Source organism: Alligator sinensis, unplaced genomic scaffold, assembly GCF_000455745.1.
Source record: "Alligator sinensis unplaced genomic scaffold, ASM45574v1 scaffold881_1, whole genome shotgun sequence".
In the NCBI taxonomy this organism is placed as follows: Eukaryota; Metazoa; Chordata; order Crocodylia; family Alligatoridae; genus Alligator; species Alligator sinensis.
Genome location: NW_005842346.1, coordinates 1,072,740 through 1,098,902, shown reverse-complemented (window position 1 = coordinate 1,098,902; position 26,163 = coordinate 1,072,740). Strand labels below are relative to the sequence as shown.

At 39.1% G+C, this 26,163-nt stretch overlaps 1 protein-coding gene across 3 annotated transcripts in view; it reads left to right on the top strand.

The window, feature by feature from the left end:
- Positions 1–26,163, top strand: part of RICTOR (RPTOR independent companion of MTOR complex 2) — a 145,698-nt gene that overhangs the window by 102,239 nt on the left and 17,296 nt on the right. For all 3 annotated transcript variants that reach the window (XM_025210396.1, XM_025210394.1, XM_006028940.3), the window contains 11 exons: positions 6,282–6,446; positions 7,009–7,085; positions 7,194–7,272; positions 8,600–8,709; positions 8,829–8,916; positions 10,155–10,247; positions 11,839–11,945; positions 13,197–13,426; positions 16,176–17,193; positions 21,874–22,051; positions 24,227–24,311. In XM_025210396.1, coding sequence (XP_025066181.1) covers positions 6,282–6,446; positions 7,009–7,085; positions 7,194–7,272; positions 8,600–8,709; positions 8,829–8,916; positions 10,155–10,247; positions 11,839–11,945; positions 13,197–13,426; positions 16,176–17,193; positions 21,874–22,051; positions 24,227–24,311 — 2,230 coding nt within the window. The remainder of the gene's footprint in view (positions 1–6,281; positions 6,447–7,008; positions 7,086–7,193; positions 7,273–8,599; positions 8,710–8,828; positions 8,917–10,154; positions 10,248–11,838; positions 11,946–13,196; positions 13,427–16,175; positions 17,194–21,873; positions 22,052–24,226; positions 24,312–26,163) is intronic.

Genomic DNA, 26,163 nt, shown 5'->3' with positions numbered 1-26,163 from the left:
GGGGTCTTTTCTTTTTTAAATCCTGGGTGAGGAATCAACACACTTGATGAGTTGTCTTCTGGCTTACGTTCAATATAACCTCATATTTCTACACTTCGGATACAATGATTGGTGCAGCTTGGATAGTGGAACCATAATGCGCACGGTCCGTTGGAGTGTTCATGCATCTCTCCTAAACCTCTTCTCAGGGTAACAACACTACTAAAAGAAGGTTATCTCAGTTGCCTCCATTCCTTCCAGCCACAGTTAGCTGAAAAATGAGGAACTGCGCCAAGGGAGTCCCATATTCTTTTCAGTGTTTTGCTTAGATACGGGTGTAGAAATCTCATTATAGGTTTAATTAGTATATATAGTTAGAATGTAGTTGAATTTTTTTGTTTTGTTTTTTGAGTGGTAGACTGAAATTTAGGCTGCAAGCATCCTGCTGTCTTCTATCAGTTTTCCCATATTTGAATTTCCTGCCAGATAGTTAGTATATCTAGAAGGAAGTTGCCTTCCCTATAGGTGGTCTCTACTCTACTTTTTATTTCCATGGTGGTGTAGGGGTGTCAATACAGGGTTGACAATTCTGCATCAGGAGGCATTGTATCTGACCCGTCACATGAGTCCATGATATACTGTAGCCTAATATCAGCTCCTAAATACATTGCAGCATTAAGAGCCCAAGTCTTTGCAAAGTTAATCCATTTTCCTTGATTCTAAAATGATTATAGCTTCACACATTTCCTGGATCATTATATCTGAAGCTTGAGAGGAGACTGTACGTTGGCTATCAGCCTGTATACCTAAAGTGACTTTTAAGAGAGCGGTTTGTTGGATCCAGATGTTCTAATGTCATTTAAGTGGCTAATGACCAGAAGAACTTGGTGGCAAGAGCCAAGAGACAACTGCTTCACAGTCCAACTTACCAGTCCTGAAACTAAATCTGAACCTAAGAGTTACAGTCTTGCTGTGAGACGGGATGTGGTACCTGCAAATCCACTCACTTCTGCCAGTCAGATATCAGCGTATGGCAAAAACTTCCTAGATGCTTTGTTCAGATTTCATCTCTGTTGCATTGACTCCTGAATCTAGCAACCTCAGATAAGGAAATATTAGAGTTTTATTAGTTTTCACTTGTATGAATAATCCTCTGGGACACAGATGGTAGGAAAAGATTAGGATTTTACTGCTTCTTTGTCCAAGGAAAAATTAGTTGAGTTTCTCATTTGTGTGACTGTAACACTGGTAGGGCCAGCTCTTTGGCAGCTACGTTCTTCTAGCCTCGCTGTATGGAGGCCTCCACAACTTTGAAATTGTTTGTAGTTGTGGGCAGTGAAGGAGCCTTAGGCCCAGTAGCAGCTCCACAGGTAGCCAGGGCTGCTCAGTTGGACCAGTCACCCTACCCAAGTCCTTTTGCCCACCTGCACCCATAAAGAGCTCCCCTTTCATAGAGTTGTCCTTGTGGGTTTCTGAGGGCTTGTCAGGGCTCCAGCTGTCAAAGCCTGGGCCCCTTTTTCTCTCTGACTGCACCCACATTGGTCCACAGATAAAAACCTTAGCCCACAAGGGGGAACACCCTGACACCCCTGTCTGCAGGCTCCTCCCCACCTATAGCTGTAACCCAGTTGTCTGGTTCACAAATCTAAACCAAACCAAAAAAACCCCTCCAAAAACACAAGCCATCTGCTTCACAAAAGCAGTAGTCTCCCTCCTTGAGAAAATGCAGCCTACAGTCCTGACCTGCTTTGGAGTCTTTCTCCCCCAGTTTTCCCGGGCAGTTTATATGCCTGCCTGCCTCTGGTAACGCGCACACACGCACTCTCCAGCTCCTCTCCTCTCCCTTGTTGCTGCTTTGGTTTATGCCTGCTTCCCTTCAACTCATGTAAAAAAAGGCTGATAAGTATTATCAGCTCATTCAGGATGGTTTTTTTGTGTTTCTTGTAAGTGCAGCTCCATGCCATTTATGGTAGAAGCTGTGCTTCCTAGATCTAGAGAGCAAGATCATTCGATGCCAGTTACTAAAAAAAGGCAAACAGGTTGATGTGTTTAAGAGAAATATGCTTAGTAACATTTGTTTAAAAGTAATAAACACCAAGTGATGATGATTTTCTGTTAGCACCATCTCTGAGGAAGAAATATTTTACTCTGATTATCTGAAACATTCTGACAGAGACTAGAGAATGCTCTTTTCATGGAATGGTAAAACACTGAAAAGCAAAAGTTGAGTCTTAATTCTTCAGACACTTTGATAAAGCTAAATAATTGTCTGTGCAGTTATTTTTGAGATTCTGTATCCGGTCAAAAATGTCAGGTCTCCCTTGAAAGACAAGAATGTATAGCAAAGATTTTTCCATTTGAAGGTGAAGATGCAGTCAGTTCCAAGATGGATAAGGTATTAACAAGAATGAGGTACAGCCAGATATTTGGGGATAGTTCAAGAAGTAGTTTGCAAGTCCCTCTGCTTAAATACTAGAGATGGTGGGTGTGCTCCTGTATTCCCTTCCTATTATCAGAGATGTAATTGCCACCATCAAAATCCTCTTCAGCTGTGTAGGACTTTTCAGGCACAATGGCAGGAGATGAGCTACATTCCAGTATATATCAGCCCTAGTCTATACCATGTTTGAAGATGACTTTTGCCAGTTTTTACCTCAGTTGGAAATTGGTAACTTTGTGAGAGATGATTCTCTCCAGGCTTTGACAGATTTGCTACATAATTCAAATCCCCCTCTTCTTCACCATCCCACTTCTCTTTTTGAAGGGCCTATATTGTGATATGTTGACACCAGAGTTTCTCTCTTTTATGAAAGGGGTTCCAAAATGGAAAAAGTTCCAAAATGTACAGAGAGAAGAGATTTTACTGAAGGTACTTTCTAATTCAGGAAGAAAGAGAGAGACTTAAGATCCTTTTTCTTCTTTCTCATACTAGTTTTCAGAAGATTGAATTAATTGATGAGGATGTTTTGATTCCATGTACTCAATATTCTGATTTCTTTCTCCTTATACTCTTTCTGCATGTTCTTTCATAGCATATAACAAAGTGAACTTGGGTCCATGAAAGCTTGTGCCCTTTACATGCATCTTATTCGGTTAGTCTAGAAAGGTGTGTATCTACCCTACCATCTTGCTCTATAACCATCGCATCAAACATAGCTGTTTTGTATGTAGAAAGACCCATTTCCAATAAAAGGTGGACTTTCTACTGCACTGGGAGTTTGTTCTTAATTGTCTATTAATAAATGGATGGCCGCACATATCAAGAGAGAGGATCATTGTTTACCCTTATTTAGAATGATTAATCAAGGTGTCCTTAGAAAATAGTTGTAATGCAGATGTGTTCCCTCACTATTAATCTAGATCTTGGAATAATTTGTATGAAGTCTCTTTAATAGGTACAGAAAACAACCTCTCAATAAGAACTCCTTTGGATGTATGTTTAGGCAAGTCAGCTGTGCCAGAAGAGAGAGGGAGCTGTAAAAATTGCCATTTGTATTCTTCTTCATTAATTGCTAACGTAGATTTTCTTCTAAATTAATAGGTTTCAAAGCCTTGACTATGTATATACTATTTTATGTTTGCCTACAAATAAGGACTTTATAATATTAGCTAGTGACATTTAGAAACTTAGTAGAGACAGCATGCTTTAAAGATTGGTGCTGCCTCAGGTGACGATACTGAGATGGTTTGCTCAGTATCTCAGCATCATGAAGGGAGTACCCTGCAATCCTCCTGTGTTATCACTGCATCCAGCATAGGTTATAGAAGCTCTTTTGAATGCCAGTACAAGAGTAGTGGACACCTTCAGAGAAGGGCATGCATATCAGCTTTCTGGAATTGAGAACTATCAACCTATAAAGTCCTTTTGCCTCGTTAATTATAGGTTTGTTCTGGTTGTTATGGAAAATGGCAACTTCTATGCACAGTCTGAGCAAGGAGAGATGCTCGTTCATTTCAGTTATATGAGCAGATAGTGGCTTTTCAGGATTGCTGCACACAAAACAAAATATCATCTATTGAGCAACATCCTGAGAAGTCAGTTTAGCAGAGGTGTCCGATATGTAAGCAGACTCTGAAGACATAAGTGCTGAATTATATCTCCATAGTATCGACATAGACCTATTTGCTTCCAAGCACAATATGAAATGTCAGAGTTATGTTTGCGGATGGGAAGCAATAGAGGATCCATAGTGGACTTGCATTTCTGATAAATGGGCCAGGGTCTTCCCAGCATTATTTATGTAATAGGATTTTCAGTTTTGAAGCAGTAGTCATCTTAAACCAAAATATTTTGTACTTTGAATTCGAAGAAGTAATCCATTCACAAAAGAGATGGACAAGTAGTAATGATTCCGGTTCTGTCTGTTTTGGCTCAAACCTTAATCTTTCTGATCTTGTCATCTTTCTCATGTTGTCATTAATAAGGTTCACCTGTGGGCTATATTGGCACACCACAGTAACTGGTGTTTGCTCCCGGTATGTTTTGATATGTCTGATATGCCATTTCATGAAGGCAGAATGGTATTACAACTTTGTTCAAGAGTTTTTACATAAGGTGGTTTCAAGATTTCATGTTTATGAGGTGGTGAATCATGTTCTTTCCCCTACATCAGAAATCATGTGGGTGTAGAAAAATCAAATTGCACATGATAGATGCTAAAAGACCATTTTAGCATATTACTTGAACAGGACTAAACACTATAGACCACCATCTGTCAGGCTTCTTAGATCTGGTCTACATTCTGTGATTTTGCTAATAGACTTTTGCCAGCGAAATGGAGTGTGCATGCACACTTGAAGCTGCCCTCATCAGCAACGTCTTTTTTTTCAGCACAGAAAATACCGTGTCGCAGAGCAAAAGACTGCTTCTGCCACCTCCTGGCAGACGGTACAAACAGATAAGCTCATGCTCTTTACTGGCTGTAATAGTCACTCTAACCACTTTCAAGGGTACATTTCGCACCCTGCACACAGTTGATAAAGTGGAGCTTCCAGAAGCTGTGTGGGAAGAGACTCTTGACAGCTTCTCTATGACTGTTGCTAGCTGCCAGCAGAAGAATCCTCTGGATGTAGATAAGTCCTTAAAAAGAGGGAAAGAAAGAAAAGCTGGGTTTCGATTGACTCATTCTACTAGTTTCAGTATGTAGAGCAGTTGCATAGAGTTCTGTTCATACTTCTACCAAATGCCGTTCTCTAGATCTAGCATCTAAATCAGATACTCAGACACTACTTGCCACTCTCTTCATTAAGTGTGTTGTTATTTATCCACCTTTTCCATGAGTGGGAATGTGTTGTGGATGCTTGACAAAATGAGTTGTTACTTATGTGTAATCAGAGTTGATTAAGGCAGACTCTACAGATTCACACTCCCTACATATCCTAATTACCTGTAAGGGCCTGGGGTTGCAGGGAAGGGAGTTCAGGCAGCAAGAGTACCACTTCCTCTTTAATAACTTTGCCTACAGAAGTAGGAAGGAAGAGAGAGAAAAGAAAGGAAACCATTCTGGTATATATTAGTTGTCAAGCTGCAACAGACAAAGAATCCTCTGAGTGTGACTATTCAGAGTCTATGCTGAAGTACCCTCCATTTATAGATAAGTAGTCTGTCTTTAGCTTCTGTATTTATTTAGTAGTATTAAAATGAAATTACTTTCATATTTGTCAGTTTTTTCCTGCTGTTCTGGGTTCTGAATTGCAGTAGTGGAACCAAAGAGAGTCTTGTTTGTTTCACTCTAGTACTTTTAGTTAGAAGTAAAAATATCAATATTGCAGCTGTCTCATTTGGAAGTCAGGACTACAAACTCTTGTATTTTTAAAAGTGATCTATAAAGGCAAGATCCTTAAGAAAATAACTTAAAATATGCAGAACTTGATCAAATAGATTTCCCCTTAGATATTAGGACCAGCTTCTTGTTCACCTCAGAAAAGTGCATTTTTCAAACCATTACCTTAAGCAGAATCCAGATGATGTGTTACATATTGCTGGCTAGTACTACAAGGTAGATTTCTAATATGCTGACAGTTTTTTATGTGCTTCATGAACAGTGCATTTCTACATGGCAGTGGGTTACAAATGACAAAGCTAAGGTTTGCGATATCAGATTACTTATTCCTGCAGAATAGTTTTATTCCACTTTTTGTAAGATAAAATGTGTAAAAGTTAGGCTGGAATTTGAGTGCATACATAATATGTAAATTGCACTTGCTGTATTTCATGATGCAAGTTGCATTGCTTCTAAATAGGAAATACTGCTGGCCGTTCTTCTTTTCTTTAAAGCAGACCTTTTTCTCCCCCACTGCAGAGCTGCAGATTGTATGCAACAAAACATTTACGAGTATTGTTAAGAGCCAACGTAGAGTTCTTCAGTAATTGGGGGATTGAATTACTGGTGACCCAGCTGCATGATAAAAATAAAACCATTTCTTCTGAAGCACTTGATATCCTAGATGAGGCATGTGAAGATAAGGTAAGTATCATTTACCCACAACTATAGCTTTACAACTTTTTAGGAACACAGATTTTATTTCATTTTTAAAAGTATCTAAAATCAAATAATCCTTTTTGAACAGTTTTGCTTTGCAAAATGTCTTGATTTCCATGCTGCAGGTGTTTGTGTAAGGAACATTAGTGGACTGTAGTAATGAATCCTAGACCAGGGGCATCAGACACATGGCCTTAGAGCTGCTCTGTCTGGCCCACTAAACTACTGGTGGACCACTGGAAGTTCAAGGTGTACAATTTACTAAAGAATCCAGGGCCCTTGGGCCCAGGTGGATATGGCAGGAGGGCACCCCCACCTGCATCCAGCCCGGGTCACAAAGCCAGTTTGACACTCCTGCCCTAGAGGATGTTTTTATGATCTTGTTTTTGTATCTGTTAAATATTTGCTATCTCATGTGGCTGGTGGGTAGTTATCACTATTTAGTCTTCCTTGTTAGTGTTCAGACCTTCCTTATGAGCCTTTATACCTGAATAATTGTCTGTCGTCTTTTTATATTCTGACCTGGTATGAATTTTTCTACTTTTAGGCCAATCTTCATGCCCTTATCCAAATGAAACCAGCTCTCTCCCATCTTGGAGACAAGGGTTTACTTCTCCTTTTAAGGTGAATATTAAATGCATCTTTTCACTTTAGAAAAAAACTATTATGTTGATGTTAAATGTATATGGTTTGATTTAGCTGGAGTATTCAGTGTCTGATGTTACTTTACAGATTTCTGTCCATTCCAAAGGGGTTTTCCTATCTAAATGAAAGAGGCTATGTAACAAAACAAATGGAGAAATGGCAAAAGGTAATTCAAAGAAGGCTAACTGTGGACATATGGAATCTGCTTTTGAAGACGGGTGTGTGTGAATAGAGTTTTAAAAGCCATCAAGAACTATGAAAAATATTGGACATTCATACTTGTATGGTATTAATGGATAGACATTCTGTTTCAGTAATTAAGACCATATCTGTACTCTTATTGAGATATTATCTTCTGTTGAGACTTCTGGCTCCTTTGTCCATGCTGTCATGATTTAGTCAAAAGAGAAACCCAAAACTCTTGGTTCAGAGGTGATACCTTTTATTAGCGTAACTAAAAAATAGCAAAAAAATGTCTTTGTAAGCTTTTGGGCGCACACACCCTTCTTCAGGCTGAGGAAAAATCAAAGATTTAAAAAATCCTCCTAGGTAAACAATAAACTCCATTTTGCACAGGGAAAGTTTTAGGCTGGAAGTATATTTCCCTGGGTCTGAGAGAGTCCTTTTGTGCGAGTTGTTCTTTGATTTAGTCAAAGCATGTTTTTGAGGGGGTTTATATTACATTAATTAAACCATTTTGCAAGTATCTCCACTTCCCTAAATGTGCACAGTTGTACAACAGAGTTCTTTAAGAAAATGGTTGGCTTCCTAAATTATAAACAGAGGCTGATGCATAAAATCTCTAGAAAAATATTAAAAGAAATGTTGCCTTTCAAGACCTCTCTCATCTTGTAGTTCTCAGTGGAACTGAAGCTCAGGTGAGTCCTGGCAAAGATCATATTAATTACCCTATGCTCTAAATGGGAATGCATGTTTTTAGGCACCTCCTTAGAACAGTGGGTGGTGACAATCATCACAGTAATTCTAATAGAGGAAGTTCATGGAGTTCTCTATGGTAGCTCGTAATTCTCGTCCTCCTAGGTAAGAAATTTTCATCCAGGAAAAACAGTAGTCAGTTTTCCAATTAGTCCAAATTTGTTCAAAATTTTGAATTGTTGCAGAATTGTTAAAATAAAACTTGCATGCAAAATCTCGGTTTAAGCTGTATAGAAAGTTTGGAGCAAGTATTTGGTGTTGGGAGGTATCACATTTTGATTTGAAGTAAGGTGCTAATTTACTTCAAACATGTATTTATAATTTTATGTTCTAAACTGATAACAGATTCACTTGTAAAATTTAAGAAAATTTGTTTAATTCCTGAAGTTATTTAACATGGGGAAGATGCAATGTAAATTTGTTTTATAAGTTTGTATCCCCACCTAATGTATAAACCAACCTTAATTTTGAAGCCTTAAATTGCACTAGCATTCTGTGAATGATTGTCAGTGTAATGGGTTCAGCTTTGTAAGAGACTGTCCTATTTTCCTTTAAAGGAGTACAATTTAAAATATGTTGAATTGATCGAAGAGCAACTTAATGAAGCACTTACCACTTACCGTAAACCTATTGATGGTGATAATTATGTTCGTCGGAGCAACCAAAGGTAAAGTGTCTTCCAAAGAGTATTAATATATCCTCATAAATACATACACATAGTGTGTTGTGATGGATTTTAAGAACACCATAATCATTATGCAAACAGACTGTTTCTCTTTTTACTAGATTACAGCGGCCACATGTCTACCTGCCAGTTCACCTTTATGGCCAACTGGTGCATCACAAAACAGGCTGTCATTTGTTGGAAGTTCAGGTAAGGCTATTTAATATAGATGCTTTAACAACTGCTATTTCTTTTAAATTGTGCTATATTTATACAATACTGTAACCATTAAGTTATACTGTAATCATACTGTGACTGTTTTGGGAAAATTGTACTGGTTAATTTTGGTTTTGATTTGAATAGTCACCCTCTCCAAATTCATAAAATTGTGAAATTCTCAAATCAGACATATGCAGAAGAAGCAGTGTCTTGCAAAAGCAATCTTTACCTCCTGTCATGCAAAGAAAGATGTGCCTTCTAATCTGTTTTTTAAAGCTGATCATGAATACGAAGAGCTAATGAGGATAAATAAAGGCCAAACAAATTAGTTAAAAATTGCTTTCAGATATATTACATGAATGAGGTCCACAGTGTTTACTACCACTATGCTTTTACCTTATGCATGTATCGTGAACAGAACCTCTTTGATAAAATAAATTTCTGTATATTTTAGGTTCTGTTCTTGAAAATGAAAAGAAAATAAAGTCTATCTGTTTTTGTTCAAATAATATTGACATGTATTGACTTACCCAAAGGAATTGTTATAATGAATTGAATATTTCTCTATTATATGTAACCTCATCTTTTGGGACCTGAATTAAACAGTTAATTCAGTAATAAGTATATTTGATACTTCAACTCAGGTAATTAGTATCTATTCGTATCATCGGAACCATCACATAGAATATGATGTAGTTCACAGTCTTTATACAGAAGAGGTCTGAAACTCAAATGGCAGGATGATGTGTGTTAAATTTTAGAAGTATAAATAGCTAGTACTTGTCTGTGGAGATGCCATCCCAAAATCAAGTGAGTCCTACTATTAATCTCTCGCATTTAGTAAATTGGTTAGTTTAGAGAAAAAGAAAAGAGTATATAGGGAAAGCCTTCGCCTCTTCTGTTGTAAAACTTCAAAAATATAATTTCCTTGATGTAAAAATAAAACAGTCCAAAACATGCCTTATACACTGAAATAATCATTTTCTTCTATTTAGGGTATCAGAAAAAGGGTACCTTCTTATTATTTCATTATCAGTGTCAGTCCAGGTTAATGTTCTGGAATTGTCTACAATATTTTATTTAAGAACATGTGATTTTGAATTGGTATATAATATGCATTAAAGAAACTAGGGCAATTTGATATTTATTCACTTATTGGTATCATTTGATATTTATTCAGAATTCATTCACTTTGAACTGAATTCGGGGTTTTTTTTGTTCTCCTCTAGAGTGTTGTCCCAGACCTAAGTTACACTGTTCGTTCACCCATGTTGGATAAGTGGGAAGGAATTAAGCAGCTGAAAGCAGCCCTTTGGGCTTTGGTTAGTAACAAGGATATCTATCTGTATATAAGAATTTTGTCATGTAAAAGGTTAAGTCTGCATGGTTTCCAAAACTAACCCTTCTTGTATCCATGGTGGTCTTTCTGGTAAAATACTGAGCATTGCATATGTGTATCTGCTTTCCTTTCTTTGTTTCCTTCTTCCTTTAATTTGTTACTGGTCCTTTTTTACAAAATAATAATTACTGTAGAAGAAAAGCATGACAACAAGGATGGGTGTTCATCAGGGGATATTCTTGCTATAGCCTTGGTATCACAGGCCATGTGTAGACAAAATGAGGGGGATGTGCGCATGACACTTTAAAGTGGGCTAAATGCTTTTGCACCACTTTAATGGTGTCGGTGTTTGTACGCCTCGGTGGTGTATTGCACATTAATTCCAGCCGCAGTAGGAAATTCGGCAGCATAATGTGCCTTAAATGACTTGGAGCACAGCAAACTAAAACTTCTCCAAGGAGTTTTAGTTTGCTGCCCCTACAACCGTGGAGCCAAAGCACTGGGCTCTGTGCAGCTCCGCGGCCCTGCAGGCAGCCTGGTAGCAGTTGGGGAAAGCAGGCTCCACCCAAGAGAGGTGGTGAACCTGATCTTCCCCTACTCTCACCCCCCAGAGCGTGCCTGCCTGCCTGAGCTGTGCGGGGGCCTGGTGCTTCCCTCTGCAGCTGCAGTGCCCCCCGGGACTGCCCGAACCGGGTGCCTGCAGGTGGGTGCCTGGGGGGGCCACCACTGCTGTGGAGGGAAGCACCCCCCCCCCCCCCCGCCCCCGCCGCAGAGGGACCACTCTGCCTGTCGGCAGCTCACCCTCTCCTCCCCACTGCCAGAGAGGCAGGGTTTAAAAACTCACCGCTTCAGTTTAGGGCCCCTGTTTTGTCTACACACACCCACAATGGTTTCCCTTTAAAAAGAAAAAATAAAATCTGGCTATGCGAGCATTGTTACTCAGTTTTAACTTTTACCAGAATCTGCTAGTTGCCCTGTAGGAGCAGGTAAAAGAAGTCTGGTGATTTGGGAGTTTAGCTTTGTCACTTGACTCAAATTTGTTGTCCCACCCTCTCTCCCTAAGGTTTGCTTTCTAAGTTCTTGTCAGAGCTGTCCACTAAGGGAAGAAGTAGATACATTTATAGGGAGATAAGCCAGTATGAAAGAGAATGTGGAATAGTTGCATTAGGATTGTTTTAGAGCTAAATGTAGGAGTTGTAAAACTGAGTATGAGAGAGCAGCTAACCCTGATGGGATGGGAAGTGATGAGTATTTGTGTCACTCATTGGTATAAGATACCTTCACCATAACACTTTCAGAAGTGAATCCAGTTCACTTTTGAGAACAAGGCTAAGATGATTACTAATTTAATGGGCCTTAGCCATGTGTGTTAAGTAGGGTTATAAAGCATCTGTTAGTAGTCACATATAAGAAATCCTGGGGGGACTGGCTAAAACTTTTATAAATCTTAATAAGGTTATAATAAAAACATAGCCAAAGAACTTTTCACCTTATAATGTATTAGGGGTTTTATTAGCCCTGCCACGGGAGACATAAGCAGCTACTATATTTGATGGCAAATAATTTCATTCCAGGGCAATATTGGATCATCAAATTGGGGTCTTAATTTGCTTCAAGAGGAGAATGTGATTCCTGATATAATGGCACTTGCACAGCATTGTGAGGTTCTGTCCATTAGGGGGTATGTATATTTACTTTTAAAAGTAAAATCTCTTCTTTTCTGAGAGTCCTAGTCCAGATTTCTTCTTCTGCCGCTTACACTGGATCTCATTTAGTAAACATTATCACTGATAAAGTTTGGGGGATTTTTCAGAATTATTTTAAAAAGTTTACTAGTTTATTTGCACTAAGTGTCATGGAAAATTGTATTGGTAAAGGAAAATTGTATTGGGTGTAATCTATTTTTGGTTTTCTGAACAGGTAGTTTAAAATATTTAGTTCTTAAATTACTACTACTACTATGAATTTTTACTCTTTGGCATTTTTAGAAGTCTTATGATTTGGCTTAATTTGGATGAATTTTCAGCAGAAAGTATAAATAATATCAGCCCAACCTGTCTAATTTTGAGGCCCTGCTCCAGAGAATGCAGAATATAGTCTCAATAACATGATTCTTCCTTTACAGCTTTTATTGTACGTAGCTTTGCGGTTTCACTTGAAACCTGAAATTGCACTGAGGTGGATATTCAAGATAGAACAGGGGGTAGCAACCGCAAAGGGGTCTGATCGGGCATGGGACTGGTGCCACAGAGCTGCGCTGTGCTGTCCTCACCTTCTGCAGTAGAACCTGCTGCTTTGAGGCATCTGAGCTCATCTTTGTTGCAGAGGGGTCAGGTATCTGGCAGCTGGCCACGTAGAGAAGTCAGGGCAAAGACTTGCAGCTCACAGCAACAGCCCATTCAGAAACTCCAGCCTGAGCTGACAGAAGGTTGCTGACTCCTGACATGCAGTTCTTCAGACTGAAGTGTTCTATTCTTACAAAGTTATGAGCACTTGAAAGTCAGGCTCCTAATATGCAATGTCTGAAAAATACTAGCTACTGATAATGCTACTTTACAGGTTATAATATTATGTTACTTGTTAGACACTTGGCTTCTTTTTGTTTAGTTATTAACCAGAAAACTTACAGGATGTAAAAACTGCCCTAACATGTCTGTAAGAATTTTAATATTGGTCTTTTTCTGCTTGCTTTTTAAAAAAATCCTATGTTAATATTGCAGTAGTAAAGTTTTTGTAGCTATCCTTCTGGCACTTTATTCGAATTGTTGTTTCCCATTATTCAAGATTATGCTTATTTCAGGTTAGTTTTTGTTGCTAGTTTTTTTTGTAGAAAAGCTATAATCTGATGTCTACTGGATTATTTTGAAACTTTGATTCCTCATAAATAAGTTTGATTAAACTGGATGCTGCTGTTTATTTTTGTTAAATGCAGAACCTGTCTCTACGTGCTTGGCCTTATAGCTAAAACTAAACAAGGTTGTGACATTTTAAAGCATCACAACTGGGATGCAGTGAGACACAGTCGTAGACAACCTTGGCCAGTAGTCCCTGATGACATGGAGCAGCTCTGCAATGAACTCTCTTCTATACCCAGCACTCTTAGCTTGAACTCTGAGTCCACCAGTTCTAGGCATAACAGTGAAAGTGAATCTGCACCCTCAAGTAAGTATAACTATTATTCACTGTGTTGTGGTAAACACCTCTTTACATGATTGCAAAGAATATTTAGAAAATGCTTTTTATGTATTTCTACACATATGTACTTGATTTAAATTATATAGATGTACTACAGTTCAGGTTTGTGAGGTTTTGTGGGGATTTAAATCAAGACATATACGGCTTAATGTCCTATATTTGCATATCATTCAATAGCCCTAAAGAATGCATCATCAATTGTAGCACTGTTAATTGGAGGTCAGTCTGAGATTAGTACTTAGTACAGTAGTACAACTGCGTCTTTAAAACAATGAAATCTTCAACATGTTACAAGATTCCTAAAAAGCCAAGGAACTGGCAAACTAGGTTTTGAATGATGTATTTCAGCTGAGCCCAGAAACAGAATTTCATGAAACATACACCACAAATGATATATTTCAGTTGAGCCCAAAAGTACTAAATGTTAAAGGAAAGCATAGTAAAAAATGTAACCACTGTCACTGTAAGCACAAAAAGTTGATGTTTTTCAGAAGTAACTAAAGCAGCTGCAGTGCAGACTTATCTTCCTAAATTGAGTACTTGTGCTGACAATGGACTCATACAGGCATTATATTTCTACTGGGAGAATCGCCACTTCCCTAGTAGAAGAACTACAAGTATACAAATGTTCATTCGGTTTCTCCTGGAGACAGCGTGCCCCACTATGGGAGAAGGAGCTTCCAGGTGTCAATCTGGAAGATCTTCCTTGTGAGACAAATTCTCACAAGAATGAACACTTGTATGCGCCCCTCCCTGTCTGGTATGGGAGGGGAGGGAGAGGAGGGGAACAGAGCAGTTGGGCAGTGTTCCCCACCTCTTCTGCAGACCAGGGATTACCTGGTTTGGGGAACAGGCTGTGGCTTTTGCCCTGCTGCTTCCCTCCCTTATAAAATTAGTCCAGGAGGGCAGTTGTTGCAGAGCAGGCACTGCTGCTTCCCACCTCTTCACCAAACCAGGGACTGTCAGGTGGTGGCAGAGCAGCAGTGGTGGGGCCAAAAACTGAGCTGAGAGAGACTATCCCAAAGCCCAGTTCCTGGCCCCTCTCACTTCCCCTTGCTGTCCCCACTACCTAGTTGGGTGGTCCGCAGTCTAGGGAAGCATGGAAAGCATTTCCCACTGCTTCACTCCATCCCACCCCAAACTGGAGGAATAAAGCAACCACTGCTCCCCATTCCTTTCCTAGACAGTGATCACCCTGGTCTTCAGACGGCACAAAGAGCAGGGGAGAAGGGGTGGTACAGGGTGTGAAAGCCTGTATGCTTTCTCTCCAGGAACATTTATAGCAGTGGAAGTTTTTCTGTTTTCTCTCACTAGAAATAAATGCTTGTTCATGACCAATCTTTCCTATAATTGTTACTTACCTTTTTTGGGAGAGGAGAAGGGGGGAGGAATTGCATATTGATAGGAAAAAGAACATTTTAGAAAATATAGTGGGCCATTATAAATTTGTAAATGAGAAATAATTGCATGTTATATAAATATATTCATAGGATACATAATAATAGTATTGTGTGTATTATTGGTGATGTGAATATTGTTAATAGTAGTGATGATGATAATATTTAGATCTATATTCCTCTACCCAGGAAAGCTCAAAATGGCTTTCAATAATAAACTGTAACTGTAAAACCCTATAACTGTAAAACTCCACCCCACCCACTCCTCATCTCTGTCACCTGTGAGAGAAAACCCTCCTGCTTAAACTTTGCTTCCCAACCCCCTCCCCATTTGCTTCTAGATATATAAAAAAAAAAGAATCTCTTTCCATTTCTTCCCTCCTTTACCCTCCTACTCCCAGTCCCTTGCCTCATACTCTTCCAGTGTCTCTCCCAATGTACAACAACACAGAGATAATTTTACTAGCACAAAATGGCAACATAATTATTAACTCATTCTTAGTAATAAAAGGCAGAAACTCCTTATTTGTATTGACTGGCATATTGTGACAATTTACAGTACCATTTAGAGATAGGGATTAATATATACCCACAGATGTCTTTTGAGCCTTAAATTGCTGAAAGTCAGAAATCCACCATAGACAAAGAAAATTACTAAGATTATGATAGGTATTATTTTCTAATTATATAATTACTAAGAACACACAAGGTGAACATAGGTTGGGTGAATGTAAAAATTAAATGCAGTGTGTAGTGTCTCCCTGTAGAGAAAATATGTCTTTAAATCATTGCTAGTGCAGGTTTTGTTTTATTCTGCAAAGACTAAAGGCCAACATTTTTAAGGCAGGTGCCTATATAGTGTACAGTATACACAAGACTCACTTGTGCGAGCAGTCTAGGCACTCTCATTTGGAAAGATCATGCTTACCATGTAAGAAAGTAAATTAATTGTAAAGGTAAAATTAAAGCTGTCTGGGGGAAATTTTGTTAATACAGGTGACAAAGAAAAATGCAGTTTCAGGTTGTTTTCATGGTTATATATTAGCATTTACCACATCAGAGTTAAATTGCCAACTTTTCCATGTAACAAATGTAAGACTCAGAGGGAAGGAAATTGTTTTCCGAAACAACAGATGTTAATTTTAAAATTACATCGTATACATAATGCTACATGTGTGCTTGTATGTATTTATTTTAGAATTATGAATTGCATGGTTCAGGTAGGTGAATTTTCAGTAATTTTTCAGGGGTTTTTTGCAATTTCTGCTTTTTTTTAGAAATATTAGCCTTCAGCAGTGATAATCCTTCTTGAATTTCAGGTATGTTCATCATGGAGGATGACCGGTTTGGCAGTACTTCCACTAGCACATTTTTTCTAGACATTACAGAGGATGCAGAACAAACTTTTTATGACAAACCTGGACCTTTAAAGGATAACAATCGTAGTCCTTTTCCCTTTTTTGCATCGAGCAAGTTTGTGAAGAACCGCATCTTAAATTCACTTACCCTGCCTAATAAAAAACACAGAAGTAGCAGTGATCCCAAAGTGTGCAAACTGGCATCATCTGACAGTAAATCAGGCTTGAGAAGAAATCGTACAGTAACAGAACCTTCTAGTAGCATGGACTTCACTTCTGGGGATGTTTTCAGAGTTCCTAAAATCCAAACTGTACGCTTAGAAACTTCTTTTGTTGGGAGCAAGCACATGGAAGATGCAGGTAGTACCCCAAGTATTGGAGAAAATGATCTGAAGCTTCCAAAAGGTCTTGGAAATGAAAATCACAGGGAAAACACAAGCAGAGAGAGATTAATAGGAGATGGTTCAACACAAACACACTTCAAGAGTCGTAGCTTAAGTTTTAATACAGATACCACAACAAGTGGCATAAGCTCAATGAGCTCAAGTCCTTCAAGGGAGACTGTGGGTGTGGACACTACAAACGTAGACACTGACTATGGAAGTTTGAGTACTGTGGTAAGTACAAAAACAGTTAAAACAAGTCACTGTTCAACACCACAGTCTAACCACCTGCCTCTTTCAAAATCAAACTCTGTATCCCTGGTACCACCAGGATTTTCTCACACCCTTCCTCGAAGAGCTCAATCCCTTAAAGCTCCTTCCCTTGCTACAATAAAAAGTCTTGCTGACTATAACTTTAGCTACACAAGTTCTCGAGATGCCTTTGGCTATGCCACACTGAAACGCTTACAGCAACAGAGGATGCACCCCTCGCTGTCCCATTCAGAAGCCCTAGCATCTCCAGCAAAGGATGTGCTATTCACTGACACTATTACCATGAAGTCTGGCAGCTTGGATTCTCGGCTAACCCCAAGCAGGTAAGAAGCCTCAATAGCTTATTCCTTCATGAGTTTAATAGCAAAGTATAGCTTTCCAATAAAGGCAGGTGATGATTAGTGCCTAGGGGTCCCAGTTTTCCTTGAAAACAGTACAGCTGTTAGAGAAATAACACCTCAATCAAAAATGTTAATTTCCTAATTGTCATTACAGGAGCCCACATTAGCCATCCTAAGTTCTGCTCTGATGGCTAGAACAGTCGCAGGATCTCTTCTTATATGCATGTTTTCTGTTTTAGCTTTTTTATTACTTTCATATTACCACAATTGAAATTGTGCTGATTAGTCTGAACTTTGTGTCTAGCAATATCTAGTGAGAACAGACCAAGTGTTCTCTGTTCGTTTCTATCTGTATGTCCTACTGAGATTTTAGAACATGTATTGGGAGTACTACTTTTGTCCAGCCTAATTGTGTAAAGCCAGTGAGAGGAGAAACGTTGTGTGAAATCCTGGTGCCATCATCAATGGGATTTTGCCATTGACTTCAGTGGGCCTAAGATTTCATGCATAGGGGTCATTTCTAGATGCTGTCCGTGGCTTCTCCTTTATCACTGAAAATGTTACGTCTTTTCATACACTGATTAGATGACTTATGAGATACCTGGCAAGTGACATTGACAGTTTTGCTAGTTATGAAGCCAAAATGCCAACTGCAAAAAAAAAATCCTAGCACACCCTAACTTTCATTTCTTCATACTTTTTCATGCTTTTCTTTCATGTCAATCTTAGCTAGCAGATGTCTAATTGAAAGGGGGAAGAGATTTATTTTCTCTTGATTTGTCCCTCTCTAAGTATACTAGCTGATGTGAAGGAAAGGTGAGAGGTGTGCTTGTTCTTTAGAGTCCTGTAGATGCTGCACACCAGTGGGCTAGACATTTTGCTGCTTTTGCTGTCCTTTTTGAGTTCACCATGAAAACTGCTTGCCTCATTGCTCATTGCTTTCCCAAAAAGCGTGAAAGTGATATACTTGATAGTTTCAGTATTCTGAGTAGGAGCCAGGAAAAATCAGTCATGTTCCTTTATTCTCATTCTGTTTGCCACACAAAGAGTGGAATTAACTTTTATCACAGGAAACCTAGGTCTGGTCTGCTGTAGGTTTCCTGTGTAACCTTTAGTTTCTCAGTGCATTCATTTTTTCATATGTAAATGGGGTTAATAGTACCCTTGCACTTCACAGTGACACTAAGTGTAAGTACCACTGTTTGTGAGGCAACAGAGGGGCCCATCTGATTACCCAAAACAGGTATGAGAGATGTCTTCCTAATGACTCAATACAATGGTATGGTTTTAACTGTTGTTCACATTCAGTGTCAGTTTCATAACAAAAACTAGGATTTTTTTTTTTATTGAAATCATAGGTTATGTGGAAGTCAGAGTTCATATTTTTGCCAGCAACAGTAAACTTGTTTGTCAGGGGCCAAGTGGATTGTCCAATATCACAACTTCTAAAAATGGTCTAAAGTAGCTATACTAACAAACATGAAGTCACAATTTGAGGATCCAGTATGTTACCACGTACTAAGGTTTACAGCCAAGCACCAATGGAAAAAGGGATTTGGGATATGTCTAGAATTATCTCCTCGGTGATCCTGATATCATTCATCACATGCAGAAGAAACCATGTGCATTTGCTTTTTGGAGCATACCTAGGGATAGTCTCGGGATCTGTTTTGGTACTGTCACTTCAACACCACTCTGACAACCACACGCATTTTTTCAGCATGTAGTACATGCAGTGTAACCTGGGGAGAAAAAAAGACTTTTATGGGCTTCTTAGACAGCTTTGAAATATTAGAATAGTTTTTGTAGAAAGACTAGTGGGAAGGAGGAAGGATGAGTGGTAGTCAAAGGTACAGATTCAATTCTGTATATGGATGTCAACACTATATGCAAGTAGAAAAAAGCATACGTATTTGTTTGCTTATATATGGAGCGCACTTCATACTTTGTGCATACAACATTCTAAAAAGTATGGCTCAAATGGCTTATTTTATATATGCAACAAAAGGGAACTTTGATGCAAGTATCTGCGTTAGATGTGTGTGTGTGTGTGTGTGTGTGTGTGTGTGTAGATTGGAAGGAATATTAGAATAGAAAATATGTACGTGTAAAATACGTTACATGTATAAAAGGGGATGTGTGTGTAATCTTGCATGTTCTTCCACTCCTTTTGTGGGTTTTCTGTATGAAAGCATTTTATAACATAATGGTAGATTCATTTGTGTGAACTTTGTCAAATTACATTATATTATTATATAGATGAGTTTGATCCACCCTTTCCTAACAAATGTGAAAATAAAGATTGTAGAGGGTATTCTTAATTACTGTACTGGGATAATTAATTGAGAACATTATGGTTTAGCTGCCTGCCTTTTTCACCCTGTTTCAGAACAATTATATTCCATATAATTATACTGTGATATCACTTACAGCTAAATTATTCTCCTCTGTTGTACTTCAGTAATAAAATTGAAGATAATTTAATATTCTGCCACACTGAGTTATTCAAATCCAATTTTTCTATAAGGCTAGAAACCAAAATAGCATAAAAATCTAACTGCTGTGAAAAGACTGTCGGTCTTCACATTGATCTTCTGTGATTCTTTGTCTGGTCACAAATTCAGACCTTTTGAGGACCCAGCAGCTTCCATTAATTTACATGAAAACTTCTGGCTGCTTTTTACTTAAAGAAAATCAGGCTGATTTATTTAATTGCCAAACATGAATTTAGGAAATTAAATTTGTCACAGTTTTATTAATCATGTTTTTTATGATTGAGTACATTCATATATTCATAAAATTTAACTTGAAATCTGCTCAGATGTCCAAAATTTTAATTAACATTCTGATTACTTACCATCTTTCCAGATTATCATCAGAGCCCATACCTCTCGCTACAGAGCGGTTTTTATGAAAATCTCATCATTGTTTACCTACACTGTCATTATATCTATCAGATGTACCTTGAAAAAAATGCTTCTAAATAGAAATCAATATTAGTTCTGAATTCTACTGTTGTAAATGGGGGTAATAATGGCAAATAGTCTCTTAAAATATTATAACTGTTTAGTCCCTGTTCAGTCATTGCAGAAGTAGTTGTTGAAGAGTAAGTGCATAGGATGAATTTTAATTCTGGATTCTTCACTACTTGTTGGTATGAAGATTTTAGAAAATAAATACTATTGTGTGTCTTTCCAATTCTGTATTCAGGTTTTTCATTTAAGCAGTATTATGTGGAGTAATACATCAGCAAACATGAACAATTCCTTTTAATCTCAGACTGTATCTGAATACATAAGCACAAAAGGACTGAAGCAGTGGAGCAGAGGAAACCATAATTTTGGCATTTCCTGACTTTTCTGTAGCTTAACTTTATAACCTTAATTTTCCTTTAGCCTATACTGTGTAGTTTCCAGGGTTTGAGGAAGAAGGAGTTCCATTTTATGGTATATTAGTACTTGCATGGATCAGAATATTAGGAACAGTGTGATCCATTCTGCCACTTTGCCATTGGAGGTAGTGCAGTAACTGATAGTAGTGCAGATTGTTGTCTTCTTTTGGACCAACACTAAAGGGACATAAAACTGTGGGAGGCCAGAACTCAAGGTTTCCATTTAGTTTTGTTTCCTTTCTGTCTGAATCGATTGCGTCTCAGTCCGATCTCTCTTGTCCCCACATCCATCCCCAGGACTTCTCATTCTGTCTCATGCTCCCCTATCTTCCTAGACCTTTCTCCCACTCTTTGTCCAGTCTATGCCAATTCTTCCTCTGCATGCTGACATCTGCTTTGTTTCTTTTCTCTGCTCCCACTCTAATGATTCTTATTTCTAGTCCCTCACCCAGACAGTCCCATTTTCTCCCCTCCTCTCCAACCCTTTATCTGAATTTTCCCCTCTGTCTTCCAGGCTCCTTGTCCCAAGGAGCCACATAAAAAGAAGTGAAGAACCATTCTAGTTGCTTTTGCATTCAGATTGGGCAGTGTTCTTCTATGCTGCCTTGGGCCTAGCCTAGTAAGTAGGTCACTTTGATCCCAAGAGAAGTAGTTTCTCTGCTCTTGAGTCCTAGTGGCTGCACCTAGACCTGACATAGTCCGTAGCAGCCACCGCAAAAGCAAAGGAGAGTCTTGCTCAATCTCAGGTCTAAGCAAGCCCAGCATGGATGGAAATATTTGCAAATTTAGGTACTAACATCTCAGATGTTTCTACCAAGAATGTGTGAACTGTAATTTTTCAGACTTTTAACTTAGCCAGATTTGGGGTGCATTTTCACATAGGCTAAAACTTAGCCTTCGTATACAAGATTTCCTTCTGCCAGTTATCAAATCCTTTTTCAAACACATTGGGGAACTGAAGATTTTTTTTAAATTTAATATCATGAAAATGTGTTTCTCCTTTGCCTCATTCTCAGAAACAGCTGAATTGTTTTGCCTGAAGTGTTCTAATCGGGGATCAACCTGATACCTGATCAGCCTGTGGCAGATATTTGGGATGAAGAACTGCAATCTCAAATGGTTAAAATGTGGCAAGGTTATAAAATAAAAACAGGGTCCTGAAATGGGAAGTGTTGGACAACCTTAATATACAGCACTATCAGCTCTTCTTGTTTGTAAGATGCAGAAATGCATAATTGTCAGTTTTGTCTTTTTTCCCTTCTGTCTTATAGGTTCATGAAAGCTTTAAGTTATGCTTCACTAGATAAAGAAGATTTATTGAGTCCTATTAACCAAAACACACTGCAGCGTTCCTCTTCTGTTCGCTCCATGGTATCTAATGCTACATATGGTAGCTCTGATGATTACATTGGGCTTGCTCTCCCAGTGGATATCAATGAAATATTTCAGGTATGTACATGGCAGTTATTTACGTGGGTTAGAATAAAAATGAAGATGTATCTTCAGATTGTGTAATGGCAAAACTTCACCATCAGATTCAGTATTCTAGTAGCCTTTTTTTATTCTTATCCAAATCAATTTGGAGATCTACAGTTTGGAGATGCACCAAATAGGATACTAAAATTTTTAATTGTCTTAATTTCTGAGGCAGTATACTTTATTTGTTTTTTTAGACAAGCTGTGATAAGCTTTTTAGAAGGGTGCTCCTTCATTTAAATGAACCTTAAGCAAAGAATAGTAAATTCAAACTAGAAAGCCTATGCCTTAAGTTGGTATAACTCATATATATGTGCTGTTATTTTGCGCTCCAGAGCGATAGAACTTGCAGCTGGCAGTGGTATTTTATACTAAAATTGGCATAATCTTATGGGCATTTTCTCATTTCCCGCATCTTCTCATCCTCCAAAATCCTTCTCTCACTTCCAATTTACTTCCTACATGAAATAACTATTGCAGCATCTTCCTTCTCCTATTCCACTATCGTCTCTATTGCCTGTTTCTGTTGCCTCAGTTTTCTGTCCTCTGTTTCTTTGTAGGTCCTCTGCTATCTGTTTTCCCTGTGCTCCACAGGAATTCTTTCATTGGCCAGTAATAGATCAAGAGCTACTTTCAGGTCCTTATGCTAGCTCTACTGATAGCCTATCACTTCCTCCTCTTAGCAGTGACGGTTTCTAGGCCTTCCTCAGGAAATGCTGTCTAAAGAATTTTCCTTATTCACCAAAGAGAAGTCATCAGGCCCCATTCTTTGACTGCACCTGCTTCCTGGGTGTGTTTATTCTCTTACAGCTTCCTGTCACATTACTACTGGATGATTTCCAAACCCACCTCTATACATTCCAACTTGCTTCCCTCCCCCTGAAAACTATACAAAGTATACATGCATGTCAAGCTGCCAGCTCAAAATTAACATAAAGAACCCTACCCCTACCCAATCTTCTTTGTTTCTCCTAGGAGTTGCATGGTGGGGCCCTAATCCCAAGTGAGGCTTCTAAGTTCTAATATAAGTAATGAATCATGGATATTTAAAATGGCATCGTCGTAACAGAAACTGTATTATCTGACTCATTACTCTTCTGTCCAGCATTTGGCATCTAAATCAGTTGTTTGTATCTGTAATCTTTACATTTTAACTTATTTCTAAATTCTCTGCATCAAATTCTGACTCCCCTTATTTTTCCTCTAAGGCTCTAGATACTGTTTGTGATTAATTCTTTCTTTGTTTCCGAGCCTGCATTCTCCAATTCTCCTACCTATTCCTAGTGGTGCATAGAGTATCACTTGTGAGCCTCAGAGACAGGTAGCTTCATTCCTCCTTCAGCTCCCTACTCATGATTCATTGACTTTGCTATATGGATCTTGCTCTAATATCTATTATTCTAACAATGTTTGGTCCATCAGACCTGTTAAATAACAATAATGACAAACTAAAACCATTGCACAATAAAGACAAAAGCAAAGGGAACTGACAAGATATAACTGCATAAAATGTTTCTGACAAGTTTTTTGTTTTTTATTGCTGTAATCCTCATGCTCTTAATTCCTTTTATCATCACCCACCATTTATTTTACTTTTATTTACAATTTAAGCAGGGGCGGCATGGGGAAGAGGGGCTTGGGCCTGCCTGCCCTGCGCAAGTGAGCCCACAAAGGTGTGGCACTCCCAGCAGGGGCGGCACCAGCCTCTTCCCTATCCTGGGGCTGGGCTCAGAGCAGGCAAGGGTGGAGCGGGCTCAGCTGCATGAGGCGAGTGGCAGTGCTGGGAGGGAGAGCCACATGGAGGCTAAGGCAAACTGCCTGGCCTGGCCTGGCCCGGCCCGGCCCGGCCCAACCTCCCCATCGGGAGGAGACTGGCGTCGCCCCTGAATTTAAGTACTTTAAGGCATTTTTTGTCTATTTAGCACCATACAATTAATATTTCCTGGTGTAGTAAGTTCACTGACTTTCAGATCATTGTGTGCACTTGACCATTAGCGGTGTCATTTATAAAAAATATAACTAATTATGATCAGTTTTGTTAGCTTTGGGTTGCAGCTATTCTAATAAAATCCATTTTTTGTGTGTGCATCTTATCACTTATTAACTTCCATGAAACATCTCTGCATAATTTCATTTAAATTATTTCAGGTAAAAGAAACTCCTTATTTCCAAAAGAAAACCATGCCTCCGCTTGATGATCGTGGAGCTAGAGTCTTTTCACCAGAAGCAGGAGGTAGTATTTTCTCATCAGTATCTTTTCATTTTAGAGTTAAAATTGCTACTTGTATGTTTGTGGCACAGTTGGTGGTCCTAGCTGGTCAGTTTGGAGAACTGTGTATATAAGTTTTCAGGGTAATAACACACCAACCTCGTATTTGATCTTAAATGCAAGTTGATCCTGTTCTTGCTTAGAAGTCATGTATTTGATTTGCCAGCAAGGAAGTTTGAGTGAGGTCACTGGTGAAGGAAAATTAACTGGTACACAAATAAGCTGGAGAGGGTGTTGGCAGGTTAGAGAAAGCAGCTAACTATTAAAAGAGCTTTCCGTTGATTGCAAGTAATTTTCTACCAATTAATCAGTCTGCAGACAATGAATAATAGATTCTCAGTTGTGTTTCCCTGTTTGGTAACCTTCGTGTTTTGCTACAGGCCATTCAACAATTCCCTCTTGATACTCGTCTTTCGAAGTGTCATTCTATGAAATCTTCCCTTTTCAGTGGGAAATCTCTTTCTTCCTATCAGATAGGGCCAGTGCATCACCAGAAGCACTGGAGCCTTGATATGAAGGAGGACTGCAGATGTTCTGTCCTATCCAGTTACCTTTACAATACACTATATTAGTCCAAAACAACCAGAATATGATCATCTTCAGGAAATGCTGTAAGGGCTGTATTTTTAGGACAGCAACTGAAGAAATAAATGCTGTTACTGGCAATTAAACGAGAAAAAATGAATGTGGTTAGTTAGAGTGCTGCCTGATTGTTTGTATTACTGTGTTACTCTTTTTAAAACAATTATAACAATTTTTCAGAGACACATTGCATGTTGAAACAAGCATTTCTTGTTAGTATTAAAGCCAAATATATAAAATGGGTTTTCTCAACTTTTTTATAATTTGTATATAGTTGCCACATTTTTTAATGAGGAAATGGCTGTTTTGCCTATGAATGAAAGAATAGGTTAAATAGGACTTTAAGGCTGAAAGGGTCATCAGCAGGGGTCTGGGTTTTCCATTTTGTATGGAAAAATGCTGGTTTTCTCCTTTAAAGGAGAAAAACTTGGGAAACCACAGGTTTCCCCTTGCAGGCTGTCAGAGTTCCAGCCTGCAAGGAGATGCTTGGAGCTGGGGGGGGGGGAAGCAAGACACAGGGGGGGCCACGTGCATGAGCTTGCGCGCACATGCATGCAGCAGCGAGGCCATATGGTGGAGAGCAGCTGTGCAGCAAGCACAAAGCAGTGGGGGGAACAGCTGCAGCTGGACTATCATCCTGGTAAGTGAAGGGCTGGGAGAGCTCTGATTTTTCTATGATAGAAAAATCAAACGCCAAAATATGTACGTATTTAGTAAGGATGCACCAAAAAAATTTTTGGGCCTATTATTGACCAGCCATATTGGCCGATACTGATCCGATGGCCAATATGCAGCCCAGCAGTTTGGAGAGCAGTGCCCGGCCAGTAAGTCTGCGGAGGTAAGAGGCACGGGGTGGGAAGGGGTGTGGTGGGGACAGATGGAAGTCCCTACAGCCAAAATATGTACGTATTTAGTAAGGATGCACCAAAAAAATTTTTGGGCCTATTATTGACCAGCCATATTGGCCGATACTGATCCGATGGCCAATATGCAGCCCAGCAGTTTGGAGAGCAGTGCCCGGCCAGTAAGTCTGCGGAGGTAAGAGGCACGGGGTGGGAAGGGGTGTGGTGGGGACAGATGGAAGTCCCTACAGTGAGGCAGGGAGTGGGGTTGGGGCAGGTGCTGCCCAGCCAGAGGGGGACAGGGAGCAACACTGGATGGAGACAGCAGCTCCTGTGGGGCGGGGGGGGCAGCTCCTGCCTCTGCGTTCACCCCCGGGGAAGGCATGGTGGGG